General features: G+C 32.1%; 1 protein-coding gene across 1 annotated transcript in view; it reads left to right on the forward strand.

The window, feature by feature from the left end:
• The window catches only part of TkR99D (Tachykinin-like receptor at 99D), a 279,312-nt gene that overhangs the window by 145,380 nt on the left and 116,685 nt on the right, over positions 1–17,247 (forward strand). The window contains exon 3 of the mRNA XM_075291122.1: positions 3,384–3,535. Within this exon, the coding sequence (XP_075147237.1) occupies positions 3,384–3,535 (152 nt within the window). The remainder of the gene's footprint in view (positions 1–3,383; positions 3,536–17,247) is intronic.

Here is a 17,247-nt window from a genome sequence, read left to right on the forward strand (position 1 = left end):
GACCTTCGAGTCCACAGTTCATCCAATGGAATCTGCGGGCCTACGGTTTCTACACCAAGATCTGTGGGCCTATAGTTTCACCGCTAAGACCATAGGACCTATAGTTCCACCACTAAGATCTTCGGCCTTAGAGTTCTACCACTAAGACCTTCGCGTCTACAGTTCTACCACTGAGACCTTCGGGTCTACATTTCCATCACTAGAACCTTCCAGCCTACAGCTTCTGTACAACTGAGACTTTCGGTCCCATTATTGCACCACTGAGATCCACAGTTCCACCACTGAGATCTTCGGGCCACTGAGTCGGAGTCTGGAGATCAAATAATCCACAAAGGATAGAATGGTTTTTTGTTTTCTTTCTGATTCCACCAAATTTCCGACCTAAAATCTGCCAAGGATTCTATAGAGTTCAGATTGCGACGAAGCAGCCGTAAAAAGTTGTGGTTGCGTGGAAGCGAACGGGTCAATTGGCCGTGCCGTCCTGGTTTCTAGCATAATTTAATCGATTCCATTCAACTTTAGCTCTTCTTTACTCTATTTTTATACCCTCCACCATAGGATGGGGGTATATTAACTTTGTCATTCCGTTTGTAACACATCGAAATATTGCTCTAAGACCCCATAAAGTATATATATTCTGGGTCGTGGTGAAATTCTGAGTCGATCTGAGCATGTCCGTCCGTCTGTTGAAATCACGCTAACTTCCGAACGAAACAAGCTATCGACTTGAAACTTGGCACAAGTAGTTGTTATTGATGTAGGGTGGACGGTATTGCAAATGGGCCATATCGGTCCACTTTTACGTATAGTCCCCATATAAACGGACCCCCAATTTTGGCTTGCGATTGCTCTAAGAGAAGCAAATTTCATCCGATCCGGCTGAAATTTGGTACATGGTGTTAGTATATGGTCTCTAACAACCGTGCAAAAATTGGTCCATATCGGTCCACTTTTACGTATAGCCCCCATATAAACGGACCCCCAAATATGGCTTGCGATTGCTCTAAGAGAAGCAAATTTCATCCGATCCGGCTGAAATTTGGTACATGGTGTCTAACAACCATGCAAAAATTGGTCCACATCGGTCCATAATTATATATAGCCCCCATATAAACCGATCCCCCGATTTGGCTTGCGGAGCCTCTAAGAGAACCAAATTTCATCCGATCCGGCTGAAATTTGGTACAAGGTGTAAGTATATGGTCTCTAACAACCATGCAAAAATTGGTCCATATCGGTCCATAATTATATATAGCCCCCATATAAACCGATCCCCCGATTTGGCTTGCGGAGCCTCTAAGAGAAGCAAATTTCATCCGATCCGGCTGAAATTTGGTACATGATGTTGGTATATGTTCTTTAATGACCATGCAAAAATTGGTCCACATCGGCCCATAATTATATATAGCCCCCATATAAACCGATCCCCAGATTTGAACTCCGGAGCCTCTTAGAGGAGCAAAAGTCATCCGATCCGATTGAAATTTGGTACGTTGTGTTAGTATATTGTCTCTAACAACCATGCCAAAATTGGTCCATATCGGTGCATAATTATATATAGCCCCCATATAAGCCGATCCCCAGATTTGACCTCCGGAGCCTCTTAGAGGAGCAAAATTCATCCGATCCGGTTGAAATTTGGTACGTGGTGTTAGTATATGGTCTCTAACAACCATGCAAGAATTGGTCCATATCGGTCCATAATTATATATAGCCGATCCCCAATCACACAAACATTGGTCCATATCGGTTCATAATCATGGTTGTCACTCGAGCCAAAAATAATCTACCAAAATTTTATTTTCATAGAAAACATTGTCAAAATGTTATTTCTATAGAAAATTTTGTCAAAATTTTATTTCTATAGAAAATTTTGTCACAATTTTATTTCTATAGAATTTTTTTTCCAAATTTTATTTCTATAGAAAATGTTGTCAAAATTTTATTTTGTCAAAATTTTATTTCTATAGAAACTTTAAACGTAATTATATACGTATTTAATCGGCCTTTTTAGTTTAATATATACCACGTATGGACTATGTGGTATATATTACGGTGTTAGGAAGTTATAAGATACCTTGCCATCGGCAAGTGTTACCGCGACCCAAGTAATTCGATTGTGAATGAAAGTCTTCAGTAGAAGTTTCTACGCAATCCATGGTGGAGGGTACATAAGCTTCGGCCTGGCCGAACTTACGGCCGTATATACTTGTTGTATGTTAATACAGATTTAAAACCAATTCAAATTAAATTCTCATATGACTCATATGAATTTAAATTTTAGTGGGAAATAAAATTATAAAACTCAGCCATCCCGAAAAATTAATATTGTTTACCTTCAAGTCATAGTATGCTAAGTCGTTTTTGTAGTTTTTGATAGAGCAGATTAAATTGACTAATACCCATTTTATTTGAAATTTCAAATGAATAAACCGGAATTAGATTTCTTACAAAATATTTTACATTATTCGAAAGGTATAGTTCTAATACAGATTAAGGATACAACAGTATTTATGTTGATTTAACATCCTCTAAAATTAAGCCATCGATATTTCAACATTTTTCTACTCGATAATAACCAATTAAGGTCACCCATAATAACCACAAAAAAGCAGTTTATTATATTTTACCAAATACCAGCAGTCACTGATGATGTTGATATTTGCGTAAATATTTTTTCTAATGACCTTAAGGATGAGCCATGAGCAAACAAAAAAAACGAAACGAACAAAAAAAGTTTCATTAATTTGCTTATAACTTTTTATCTCTTTTGGTTGGGGAATGTGATGAAATTAATGATAAAAATGTGTCCGGCATCTGCTCTTCATCACTCTATTGTTTAACGCTTCAGTGGTTATTGTGGTTAGATATCACGAAATAGGCTTCAAATGAAATCCCTAAATGAATGACCATCATAACCATAAAGCAGATATGAATTACCAATTAATGAAATCGTCATTATTTTTTTTTTTTGTGTTTACGGAAGATTTTAATGAAAGGCAAGGGCCAAGCCAAATGGGAATGACAATTAATTGACATCGTGAGAAGTATGAATCTCATAAAACTTTACGATATTTTATTGAGTAAATTGTAAATCCTGTAACTCCTAACCATAGTAACTTTTCTAGGTGTATCATACATTCCATAAATGTTTACTTTAAATTACAGAAAATAATAAACAGACCCTACCTAATTTTTAAAAATTCAATATACCAACCATATTATTTAAAATTAAATGAATAGCAACGTTAGTTGAAAAAATATTTTATTAAGCAATATATTTGTTTTTTTTTTTTTTCATTTCTAAAACAATTTCACCAGTCTTATTCATTCATGGTTTGTCTCTTTTTTTTGTGTGTTTCATTTGTGTATTCTCTTTGTAGTGATATTTCATTTATACTGCCATGGTGGCGCCAAGTCCTTTGGAGTATTCTTTATGGTGTTATGGTTATTGTGGCGACTGGTGGCAATTTAATCGTTGTTTGGATTGTCATAACAACGAAACGGATGCGTACTGTAACCAATTACTTTATAGGTAAGTATCCATGAGTTTCATGTATATCAACTTTATAGCCCTAATATCGATATTTCATTACATTGTAAACACTGCAACATTCAGGGTATATTCACATGCAAAATGGGATGAAGGAAAAGTATTTTATCAACAAATATATTCTTTAGTATTTTCCTATAATTGTATGAACATTTATGATATAATGCAAAAATTTTTAAAATGGAAACCAAAATAAGACCATTTTTATGTATTGCACCATATGAAAGATATCATAATGTAAAGGGTGATTTGTTAAGAGCTTGATAACTTTAAAAAATAAAAACGCATAAAATTTGCAAAATCTCATCGGTTCTTTATTTGAAACGTTAGATTGGTCCATGACATTTACTTTTTGAAGATAATTTCATTTAAATGTTGACCGCGGCTGCGTCTTAGGTGGTCCATTCGGAAAGTCCAATTTTGGGCAACTTTTTCGAGCATTTCGGCCGGAATAGCCCGAATTTCTTCGGAAATGTTGTCTTCCAAAGCTGGAATAGTTGCTGGCTTATTTCTGTAGACTTTAGACTTGACGTAGCCCCACAAAAAATAGTCTAAAGGCGTCAAATCGCATGATCTTGGTGGCCAACTTACCGGTCCATTTCTTGAGATGAATTGTTCTCCGAAGTTTTCCCTCAAAATGGCCATAGAATCGCGAGCTGTGTGGCATGTAGCGCCATCTTGTTGAAACCACATGTCAACCAAGTTCAGTTCTTCCATTTTTGGCAACAAAAAGTTTGTTAGCATCGAACGATAGCGATCGCCATTCACCGTAACGTTGCGTCCAACAGCATCTTTGAAAAAATACGGTCCAATGATTCCACCAGCGTACAAACCACACCAAACAGTGCATTTTTCGGGATGCATGGGCAGTTCTTGAACGGCTTCTGGTTGCTCTTCACTCCAAATGCGGCAATTTTGCTTATTTACGTAGCCATTCAACCAGAAATGAGCCTCATCGCTGAACAAAATTTGTCGATAAAAAAGCGGATTTTCTGCCAACTTTTCTAGGGCCCATTCACTGAAAATTCGACGTTGTGGCTCGCATACTGAGCATCTTTCTCTTTGACACCATGTCTGAAATCCCACGTGATCTGTCAAATACTAATGCATGAAAATCCTAACCTCAAAAGAATCACCCTTTATTTGACCTTCAGTATTAGGGTTACAAAGAAACCAATATCTAAAATGGTATATTTTGCAAATAATAAAAGTTTACAATAAAAATTTAAAAGCCCAATAAAAATTAAATTACAAAAACTCACCGCAGTAGGGGATTTACACCTATGCCGTTGCATTTTTCAAATTTTATTTCTATAGAAAATTTTGTCAAAATTTTATATTAATGGAAAATTTTGTCAAAATTTCATTTCTTTAGAAAATTTTGTCAAAATTTTATTTCTATTGAAAATTTTGTTAAAATTTTATTTCTGTAGAAAATTTTGTCAAAGTTTTATTTCTATAGAAAATTTTGTCAAAATTTTATTCTATAGAAATATTTGTCAAAATTTTATTTTTAATTTTTATTATTATTTTTAATTTTCTACAGAAATAAAATTTTGACAAAATTTTATTTTTATAGAATTTTTTTTTTTTAATTTTATTTCTATAGAAAATTTTGTCAACATTTTATTTCTATATTTTTTTATTTCTATATTTTTTTATTTCTATATTTTTTTCTATAGAAATAAAATAAAAATGTTTTAAGCATTTTATTTCTATAGAAAATTTTGTCAAAATTTTATTTCTATGGAAAATTTTGTCAAAATTTTATTTCTATATAAAATTTTGACAAAATTTTATTTCTATAGAAAATTTTGTCAAAATTTTATTTTTAATTTTTACTATTATTTTCAATTTTCTACAGAAATAAAATTTTGACAAAATTGTACACACAAAAATTTTTTTTCTGATTCAATCACGAAATTAATAGATCCAATTAATTTTTAATTGAAATGTCTTCAATCACAAAAATGATAGTATCAATTAAATAATTAATTGAAGGTCAATTAAAAAGTTAATTGATCCAATTAAAAAATTAAATGATACTATTATTTTTGTGATTGATTTTTGTTTCAATTAAAAAACTTGTTGAATCAATTAAATTTTTAATTGAATATTTTTTAAAACTCAATTAAAATTTTAATTGGAAAAATTTTCGTGAAATTTCTTTGTGTGTATTATTATAGAAAATTTTTTCACAATTTTATTTCTATAGAAAATTTTGTCAACATTTTATTTCTATAGAAAATTTTTTCAAAATTTTATTTCTATAGAAAATTTTTTCACAATTTTATTTTTATATAAAATTTTGTCAAAATTTTATTTCTATAGAAAATTTTGTCAAAATTTTATTTTTATAGAAAATTTTATCTAAATTTTATTTCTATAGAAAAATTTGTCAAAATTTTATTTCTATAGAAAATTTGTTCACAATTTTATTTTTATATAAAATTTTTTTCAAAATTTTATTTCAATAGAAAATTTTGTCAAAATTTAATTCTATAGAAAATATTGTCAAAATTTTATTTCTAAAGAAAATTTTGTCAAAACTTTATTTCTAAAGAAAATTTTGTCAAAATTTTATTTCTATAGAAAATTTTGTCAAAATTTTGTTTCTATAGAAAATTTTATTAAAATTGTATTTCTATAGAAAATTTTGTCAAAATTTTATTTCGATAGAAAATTTTGTCAAAAATTTATTTCTTTAGAAAATTTTGTCAAAATTTTTTTCTATAGAAAGTGTTGTCAAAATTTTATTTCTATAAAAAAGTTTGACAAAATTTTATTTTTATAGAAAATTTTGTGAAAATTTTATTTTTATAGAAAATTTTGTCAAAATTTTATTTCTATGAAAAATTTTGACAAAATTTTATTTCTATAAAAAATTTTGACAAAATTTTATTTCTATAGAAAATTTTGACAAAATTTTATTTCTATAGAAAATTTTGACAAAATTTTATTTCTATAGAAAATTTTCTCAAAATTTATTTTTTTTGGAAAATTTTGTCAAAGCTTTATTTCTATAAAAAATATTGTCAAAACTTTATTTCTAAAAAAATTTTGTCAAAATTTTATTTCTATAGAAAATTTTGACAAAATTTTATTTCTATAGAAAATTATGTTAAAATTTTATTTCTATAGAAAATTTTGTCAAAACTTTATTTCTATAGAAAATTTTGTAAAAAATTTTATTTCTATAGAAAATTTTTTCACAATTTTATTATACCATCCGCCATAGGATGGGGGAATATTAACTTTGTCATTCCGTTTGTAACACATCGAAATATTGGTGTAAGACCCCATAAAGTATATATATTCTGGTGAAATTCTGAGTCGATTTGAGCATGTCCGTCCGTCCGTCCGTCTGTTGAAATCACGCTAACTTCCGAACGAAACAAGCTATGGACTTGAAGCTTGGCACAAGTAGTTGTTATTGATGTAGGTCGGATGGTATTGCAAATGGGCCATATCGGTCCACTTTTACGTATAGCCCCCATATACACCGATCCCCAGATTGGACCTCTGGAGCCCCTTGGAAGAGCAAAATTCATCCGATTCGGTTGAAATTTGGTACGTGATAGTAGAATATGGTATTTAACAGCCGTGTCAAAAGTGCCGAGATTTGGTTGTGGAGCCTCTTGGAGGAGCAAATTTCATCCGAGTCAGTTGAAATTTGTACATTGTGCTAGTATGTGGTCGTTAACAACCATGTCTAACTAGGTCCATATCGGTCTATAGGTTTATATAGCCCTCACATAAATCGATCCCCAATCACACAAAAATTGGTCCATATCAAGTTCATAATTGTACACTGAAAAAAATATTGTCCTGAGGTCAAAGATTTCATGTCTTTAAAATACGAAGGCAACTTTTGCTTAGCATAGACGACGCATTTCTCTAATGTAAAGTTCTTTTCCTTGTCCAAAGTCGATAAACTTTTCAATGAAGTCGTATTGTCCTTATAATTAAGTGATTTGACTTAAAAATTGGTATCATAACATGAAAGAAAATATGTTTGGGCTAAGGTCAACTTGACTTTAATAATTTAGCAAAAATTCTTTAAATTTAATGACATTGTCTTTAAATTTGTTGTCGTTTGGCATCATAACTACAAAGCAAAAAATCGTTCAAATATAGGACACGTTTTTCAACACTTTATTTTAAAGACGTTTTTTACTTGAAACATAGCATAATTTCTACTGGAAGTCGATTCTTAATTTTGAAAATAAAGTTGTCGTTAATTCGTTCTTAAAGAATATTGATACCATATGAAGCAAAAAATCTGAAAAAGCGAAAAATTAAAATTTGCTTCCTCGAAGCAAGTCCACAAAACCCAAATTCAAAAGAGAATTGTGTTTTAAAAGTATCCTTACTTGTATTCTCCGCTTATTTGGCTCGGAATCAATACCAAAATTTTTCATGTAAAGACAAAATCTTTGGGACCGGGCATGCTTTTTTTTAGTATATATAGCCCCCATATTTCAATTCTGGCTCTCTACCACGTATGGACTAACTCACAATTTAGAAAACGATGTTAAGAAGTTTTAAGATACCACAACCCAAGTAATTCGATTCTGGATGACAGTCTTCCGTAGAAGTTTCTATGCAATCCATGGTGGAGGGTACATAAGATTCGGCCTGGCCGAACTTACGGCCGTATATACTTGTTTTTATATAAAATTTTGTCAAAATTTTATTTCTATAGAAAATTTTGTCAAAATCTTATTTCTATAGAAAATTTTGTCAAAATTTTATTTTTAAAGAAAACTTTGTCAAAATTTTATCTCCATTGTTGTTGTTTTTATTGCAGCTTAAAACTATACATTGACTAAACTACAAGTGTAGCTTAACCAACAGAGGAAAAGAATGTTTGTCAAATTTATTTGGGCAAAGCCCTATAGACTGCAAGATGGTTGGATGGACGCACGTTTCGGAATTACCACATTCCTCATCAGCATCCTCTACTTGCAGCAAAACTATCAACCAATTATCAGAATAAATTCAGGCAGTTCATTAAACCCAACAATGAACCACACTTGAACCTCCCGAAAAAAAAGTTTTTTATGATAGCCGGTTTATGCCGAAATAAATTATTTCCATAGAAAATGAAATTATTTCCATAGAAAATTTTGTCAACATTTTGTTTCTATAGAAAATTTTGTCAAAATTTTATTTCTAAAGAAAATTTGCTCAAAATTTATTTTTATGGAAAATTTTGTCAAAGCTTTAATTTTATTGAAAATATTGTCAAAGCTTTATTTCTATAGAAAATTTGGTCAAAATTTTATTTCTATAGAAAATTTTGTCACAATTTTATTTTTAAAGAAAATTTTGTCAAAATTTTATTTCTAAAGAAAACTTTGCCAAAATTTTATTTCTATAGTAAATTTTGTCAACATTTTATTTCTATAGAAAATTTTGTCAAAATTTTAGTTTTAATTTTTATTATTATTTTTAATTTTCTACAGAAAGATTTTGACAAAATTTTATTTTTATAGAAAATTTTGTCACAATTTTATTTCTATAGAAAATTTTGTCAAAATTGTATTTTTATAGAATTTTTTGTCAAAATTGTATTTCTATAGAAAATTTTCTCAAAATTTATATTTAAAGAAAATTTTGTCAACACTTTATTTCTATAGAAAATTTTGTCAAAATTTTATTTCTATAGAAAATTTTGTCAAAATTTTATTTCTATAGAAAATTTTGTCAAAATTTTATTTCCATAGAAAATTTTGCCAACTCAACCGTGGTGAGTATTCGGACCATATGTTCCCAAATCGGACGACCACATTTGGGATTTATCTAAATCTGAGCCGATTTGGATAAAATTCTACACATTTAAAAATAATGTTAATTTGAAGTAAATAAGATTTTGTCTTTACACTAATGATTTTAGTATTGATTCCGAGCCAAAGAAGCGGGGAATTAAAGTAAGGAAAAATTCGAGACACAAGGCCATTCAGCAGCTCTCCCCCAATCCTTAAGAAGTATAAGCTAATGTTACCATGATTATTTTTCCGCTTATGGGGTGATCAATAGTTTTCTCCCTTCCATTTGCCGAGATGTACTAGAAGTTCATATTAGAAAGTAGTATAAATATAAGAAAACCCATGATTGCAATGAAGGTAATATATCTCTCAATGATATTCATTGAATTTCAATATAATTTCCTCTAGAGAAATTCATTTCAATCCCACTCCATTATTTACATTTCAATCCATCACTTTATCATTTCAATGAACTTCCACAATTTCTTTACCAATAGCAATTGGCAAATAAATTCTTGCAATTTTTTTTTTTTTTTTTTTTTTGCTGTTGTTATAAAGGGTGATTCTTTTGAGGTTAGGATTTTCATGCATTAGTATTTGACAGATCACGTGGGATTTCAGACATGGTGTCAAAGAGAAAGATGCTCAGTATGCTTTGACATTTCATCATGAATAGACTTACTAACGAGCAACGCTTGCAAATCATTGAATTTTATTACCAAAATCAGTGGCAGAAAATCCGCTTTTTTATCGACAAATTTTGTTCAGCGATGAGGCTCATTTCTGGTTGAATGGCTACGTAAATAAGCAAAATTGCCGCATTTGGAGTGAAGAGCAACCAGAAGCCGTTCAAGAACTGCCCATGCATCCCGAAAAATGCACTGTTTGGTGTGGTTTGTACGCTGGTGGAATCATTGGACCGTATTTTTTCAAAGATGCTGTTGGACGCAACGTTACGGTGAATGGCGATCGCTATCGTTCGATGCTAACAAACTTTTTGTTGCCAAAAATGGAAGAACTGAACTTGGTTGACATGTGGTTTAAACAAGATGGCGCTACATGCCACACAGCTCGCGATTCAATGGCCATTTTGAGGGAAAACTTCGGAGAACAATTCATCTCAAGAAATGGACCGGTAAGTTGGCCACCAAGATCATGCGATTTGACGCCTTTAGACTATTTTTTGTGGGGCTACGTCAAGTCTAAAGTCTACAGAAATAAGCCAGCAACTATTCCAGCTTTGGAAGACAACATTTCCGAAGAAATTCGGGCTATTCCGGCCGAAATGCTCGAAAAAGTTGCCCAAAATTGGACTTTCCGAATGGACCACCTAAGACGCAGCCGCGGTCAACATTTAAATGAAATTATCTTCAAAAAGTAAATGTCATGGACCAATCTAACGTTTCAAATAAAGAACCGATGAGATTTTGCAAATTTTATGCGTTTTTTTAAAAAAAAAAGTTATCAAGCTCTTAACAAATCACCCTTTAGATGGACATGCATAAATCTTTAAGAAGATAAAGAACATGGCTAATACTTTAAGGATACTTAGATACTTACTTCAAAACCCCCATATGTCCGCATATAGCCATCCATCATTGTTGACCATAGGTCAAGGAGGGCAATAAGCATTTGTGAGTGCAAAATCTCTTTTGCTTGAAAATCCATATGCAAATTTCTTTATTTGACTTTTTCAAATTCATGCTAAAGAAGAATAAGAAATTTATGCTGACGCATATGCTCTCTTGAACGTATTCATAAGACAAAGCTAAAAGATATTTTTATGTAAATATCAAATCACATCACCCGACTACAAGATGTTTGCCAAACTATAATACAATAAAGTTTAGTTAACAAACGACAAAAAAAAAACAAGTATAAACGGCCGTAAGTTCGGCCAGGCCGAAGCTTATGTACCCTCCGCAATGAATTACGTAGAAACTTCTACTGAAGACTGTCATCCACAATCGAATTACTTGGGTTGCGGTAACACTTGCCGATGGCAAGGTATCTTAAAACTTCCTAACACCGTAATATATACCACATAGTCCATACGTGGTATATATTAAACTAAAAAAGGCCGATTAAATACGTATATAATTAAGTTTAAAGTTTCTATAGAAATAAAATTTTGACAAAATAAAATTTTGACAACATTTTCTATAAAAGTAAAATTTGGAAAAAATTTTCTATAGAAATAAAATTTGGAAAAATTTTTCTATAGAAATAAAATTTTGACAAAATTTTCTATAGGAATAAAATTTTGACAAAATTTTCTATAGAAATAAAATTTTGACAAAATTTTGTATAGAAATAAAATTTTTACAAAATTTTCTATAGAAATAAAATTTTTACAAAATTTTCTATAAAAATAAAATTTTGGCAAAATTTTTTATAGAAATAAAATATTGGCAAAATTTACTATAGAAATAAAATTTTGACAAAATTTTCTATAGAAATAAAATTTTGACAAAATTTTCTATATCAATAAAATTTTGACAAAATTTTCTATAGAAATAAAATTTTGACAAAATTTTCTACAGAAATAACATTTTGACAAAATTTTGTATAGAAATAAAATTTTGACAAATTTTTCTATAGAAATAACATTTTGACAATGTTTTCTATAAAAATAAAATTTTGGTAGATTATTTTTGGCTCGAATGGCAAACATGATTATGAACCGATATGGACCAATTTTTGTGTGATTGGAGATCGGCTATATATAACTATAGACCGATATGGACCAATTATGGCATGGTTATAAGCGGCCTTATACTAACACCACGTTGCAAATTTCAACCGGATCGGAAGAATTTTGCTCCTTCCAGAGGCTCCTGAGGTCAAATCTGGGGATCGATTTATATGGGGGCTATATATAATTATCGACCGATATGGACCAATTCTTGCATGGTTGTTAGAGACCATATACGAACACCACGTACCAAATTTCAACCGGATCGGATGAATTTTGCTCCTCTAAGAGGCTCCGGAGGTCAAATCTGGGGATCGGCTTATATGGGGGCTATATATAATTATGGGCCGATGTGGACCAATTTTTGCATGATCATTAGAGACCATATACCAACACCATGTACCAAATTTCAGCCGGATCGGATGAATTTTGCTCCTCTAAGAGGCTCCGGAGGTCAAATCTGGGGATCGGCTTATATGGGGGTTATATATAATTATGGACCGATATGGACCTCTTTTGGCATGGTTGTTAGAGACCACATTCTAACACCATGTTCCAAATTTCAACCGGATCGGATGAATTTAGCTCCTCCAAGAGGCCCCGGAGGACAAATCTGGGGATCGATTTATATGGGGGCTATATATAATTATGGACCGATATGGACCAATTTTTGCATGGTTGTTAGAGACAATATACTAGCACCACGTAACAAATTTCAATCGGATCGGATGACTTTTGCTCCTCTAAGAGGCTCCGGAGGTCAAATCTGGGGATCGGTTTATATGGGGGCTATATATAATTATGGGCCGATGTGGACCAATTTTTGCATGGTTGTTAGAGGCCGTATACTAACATCAGGTACCAAATTTCAACCGGATCAGATGAATTTTGCCCCTCCAAAAGTCTCCGGAGGTCAAATCTGGGGATCGGTTTATATGGGGGCTATATATAATTATGGACCGATATGGACCAATTTTTGCATGGTTGTTAGAGACCATATACTAACATCAGGTACCAAATTTCAATCGGATCGGATGAATTTTGCCCCTCCAAGAGGCTCCGGAGGTCAAATCTGGGGATCGGTTTATATGGGGGCTATATATAATTATGGACCGATATGAACCAATTTTGGCATGGTTGTTAGAGATCGTATACTAAGACCACGTACCAAATTTCAACCGGATCGGATGAAGTTTGCTGCTCCGCGAGGCTCCCCAAGCCAAATTTGGGGATCGGTTTATACGGGGGCTATACGTAAAAGTGGACCGATATGGCCCATTTGCAATACCATTCGACCTACATCAATAACAACAACTTGTGCCAAGTTTTAAGTCGATAGCTTGTTTCGTTCGGAAGTTAGCGTGATTTCCACAGACGGACGGACAGCCGGACATGCTCAGATCGACTCAGAATTTCACCACGACCCAGAATATATATTTCTTATGGGGTCTTAGAGCAATATTTCGATGTGTTACAAACGGAATGACAAAGTTAATAACCCCCATCCTATGCTGGAGGGTATAAAAAACAAAAACAAAATGGAAATTTGTAACTTAAAAAAGAAAAATCAAATCAAACAAAAGAATTTAAGAGCATATAAAAAGAAAATCCTGCATATTGCTAAAAGCCATTTGGAACCAATATTCAAACTTATATTGGCTTAATACTAAAGACCATGTAAATGACATTGAAAATTATATAAAATATTTACAACAAATTTCTTTGATGTAAAGGTTAATCTGTTAATGGATTAATCGAAGAAAACTTTCAATAGAAATCTTCAACCATTATACAAAATGGAAATTATGGAAATAAGAACAAACAATATAGGACAACTGGTTTTCAATTAACAATACACATTGAAAAAAAAGCATGGCCCGTTCCAAAGATTTTGTCTTCACTCTTATGATTTTGGTATTGATTACAAGCCAAAGAAGCGGAGAATTGAAGTAGGATCTACAAAGTCGCGCAGGGTATAATATGGTTCGTCCCGCCCCCGACTTTAGACTTCCCTCACTTGATTTTCATAACATTTTGGAAATTTGTGTCTCTCCGTCAATATAATTCGTCTTTGAAATAAGGAGAATTTTCTTTAAAGAAAAACATATTTGATTTCGTCTTTAAATTAACTGATATATTGAATCATTACATTTGAGATAAAAATGCTTCATATATAGGCTAAAACTTATTATAAAAATTTTGCATTTTTGGTTAACAGTTTTTTGGAATAAAACAAGTAAGGAAAGTCTAAAGTCGGGCAGGGCCGACTATATTATACCCTGCACCACTTTGTAGATCTAAATTTTCGATACCATATCACATCCGCCAAATGTGTTGGGTGCTATATATAAAGGTTTGTCCCAAATACATACATTTAAATATCACTCGATTTGGACAGAATTTGATAGACTTCTAAAAAATCTATAGACTCAAAATTTAAGTCGGCTAATACGCTAGGGTGGAACACAATGTTAGTCAAAAAACAAGTGAGTAAAGTAGAAAGTCGGGCGGGGCCGACTATATCATACCCTAAACCACCCCTACTGAATTAGTAAGCATAAGCATTTGTGGAGTATCATTGGTATAGGTTTTGGAGAACGTGTCTTGGCACAATCTGAGCAGAAATGTCTAATATTAGGAGCTATAGTTTATTTTGCACCAAAAGAGTTGGTATGCCACTAATATTGTGTCCATTATTAAAAAAGAGGAAATCGGTCAATTAGTTGTGGGTAATAAATCCAAATTTCTGCAAATAGGGCTATAGATTTATGTAGGAGCTACATGTAAGTCTAAATACGATCAGCTAGTACATCAAAATTTGAAATTTGAATAACATAGGTTAATAAATAAGAGTATTATGGCCAAATATGACAAAATCGAGCGACGCATATATATGGGACCTATATCTAAATCTGAACCAATTTGTATAATATTTTGCAGGTATGATTAATACCACAGAAGGTCACTTTGTGTAAAATTTGAGTACGATCAGTTAATAAATTAGGCCCCTATGGTCAAAAATAAGGTTATTAGGGGCAAATTTTTCAAAATCGGGCCATACATATATATGGGAGCTATATCTACATTTGAACCGATTTCGATGAAATTTTGCACATACAGTTAGTGCTATAGAAGATTACATTTAGCCAACCTTGGTTACAATCGGTTGATAAATAAGGGTTTTACGGCCAAATTTGGCAAAATCGAGCGATACATACATATGGGAGCTATATCTAAATCTGAACCGATTTCGATGAAATTCCGCACATACAGTTAGAGGTATAGAAGATTATATTTAGCCAACTTTGAGTACTATCGGTTGATAAATACGGGTTTTACGGCCAAATTTGGCAAAATCGGGCGATACATATATATGGGAGCTATATCTAAATCTGAACCGATTTCGATTAATTTTGGCATATATTGTCAGTACCATAAAAGATTATAGTAAGCCAAGTTTGAGTAAGATCGCTTAATAAATAAGGTTTTTATGGCCAAATTTGGGAAAATCGGGCGATACATATATATGGGAGCTATATCTAAATCTGAACCGATTTCAATGAAATTTTGCAGACTTAAAGAGCGATGAAAAAGTTTTCTATGTGCAAAATTTTATGACGATCGGTTTGTAAAAAAGCGCAACGTGACCCCTTTTGTCGAAATCGGGCGATACATATATATGGGAGCTATATCTAAACTTGATCCGATTTCTTCCAAATTCAACAGCGTTCGTCCTTGTGCCCAAAAAACACCCTGTACCAAATATCATCCAAATCGGTTAATAATTGCGACTGGAATCCTGTGAACAACAAATACATGGACAGACGGACGGACGGTCACCAAGCGCTAGATCGACTCAGGAGGTGATTCTGAGTCGAACGGTATACAGTGGTTGTCATATAATTAAGGACACAATTTTTAGCGCAAAGTTTCACCGATGTTTTCTGACCTGGACAACAAAAACATTTTTTATGATTTAGAAATGTATGCTATACTTCTGAACATTTATTAGTGTTAAAAAAATAAAAAAATATTTTACTCACATTAACTTAAATACATAAATACAAATATTTTATGGTTTTTTGGTTGGACAGCTAATTAAGGACACTTCGTGTTTTTTGTTAAAGTTAATAAAAAAAATTAATTAAGTATATAAAAAGACTCCATTTTGATTCTAATGTATGTTTATATTTAATATTTTGTTGGGTAACCTTTGGACGCAATCACAGCTCTGCACCTCCGAGGAATACTTTCAACCAGACGTTGACATCTTTCTATTGAGATATTCTGCCATATATTTTTAACATTTTCAAATAATTCATCACCATTTTTGTTTGTTTTCTGCTCCAACGACCTCTCTACATCAGCCCACAGATTTTCTATCGGATTTAAATCTGGACTTTGAGCAGGCCAGTCTAAAACATTAATGTTTTGATCGGAAAACCAGGCTTTTACACTTTTTGCCGTATGTTTTGGATCATTATCCTGCAAAAACATAAATGTGCTTGGCATATGTTCGTCTGCAAAAGGCTTCATTGTATTCGCCAAAATATCTTTATATAAATACTGGTCCATTTTCTCGGTTATTCGACGGATTGGACCTACTCCAAACCATGAAAATGCCGCCCAAACCATTATATTCCCACCACCATGTTTTATGGTCTCTAGTGTATAGCGGGGGTCGAGTTCTTTGTTGGGTGGGCGTCGGACATATCTCTTACCATCAGAACCAAATAAATTAAACTTGGATTCGTCACTCCAAAGAATGTTTTTCCAAAACTCTAAGGGTTTCTCTAAATGCTCTTTTGCGAAATTTATACACTGTTAGAAAAATATGTTTTTCATATGTTCCGATATAAACAAAATGTGTTTCGGGCACAATTTTTAAACACAATATATTTAAGTGCAAACATGTAATGTTCCTATACTAACACAAAATGTTTGGGACACATATGTTAATATGTTAGAATATATTATGTTTGGGGCATGAATGTTTCATAAAAATAATATGTGTGAATGTAAACATATATAAATTTTCAAATTTCGAGTAAACATATATATGTTGTGATACTTTATTCAGAGAGCGACAGAGAGAGAGTTAGTATAGAGAAAGAAATAGATATGGAAACCGGGAGGGTTGAATAAAAAATATCAACATAACACAGCGAGAGAATGAAATGAGAGCAATTTCTGTGAATGTATGTTGTTTCGGAAAACTGTTTTATAAT

The sequence above is a fragment of the Haematobia irritans genome, chromosome 1 (assembly GCF_050003625.1).
Source record: "Haematobia irritans isolate KBUSLIRL chromosome 1, ASM5000362v1, whole genome shotgun sequence".
In the NCBI taxonomy this organism is placed as follows: domain Eukaryota; kingdom Metazoa; phylum Arthropoda; class Insecta; order Diptera; family Muscidae; genus Haematobia; species Haematobia irritans.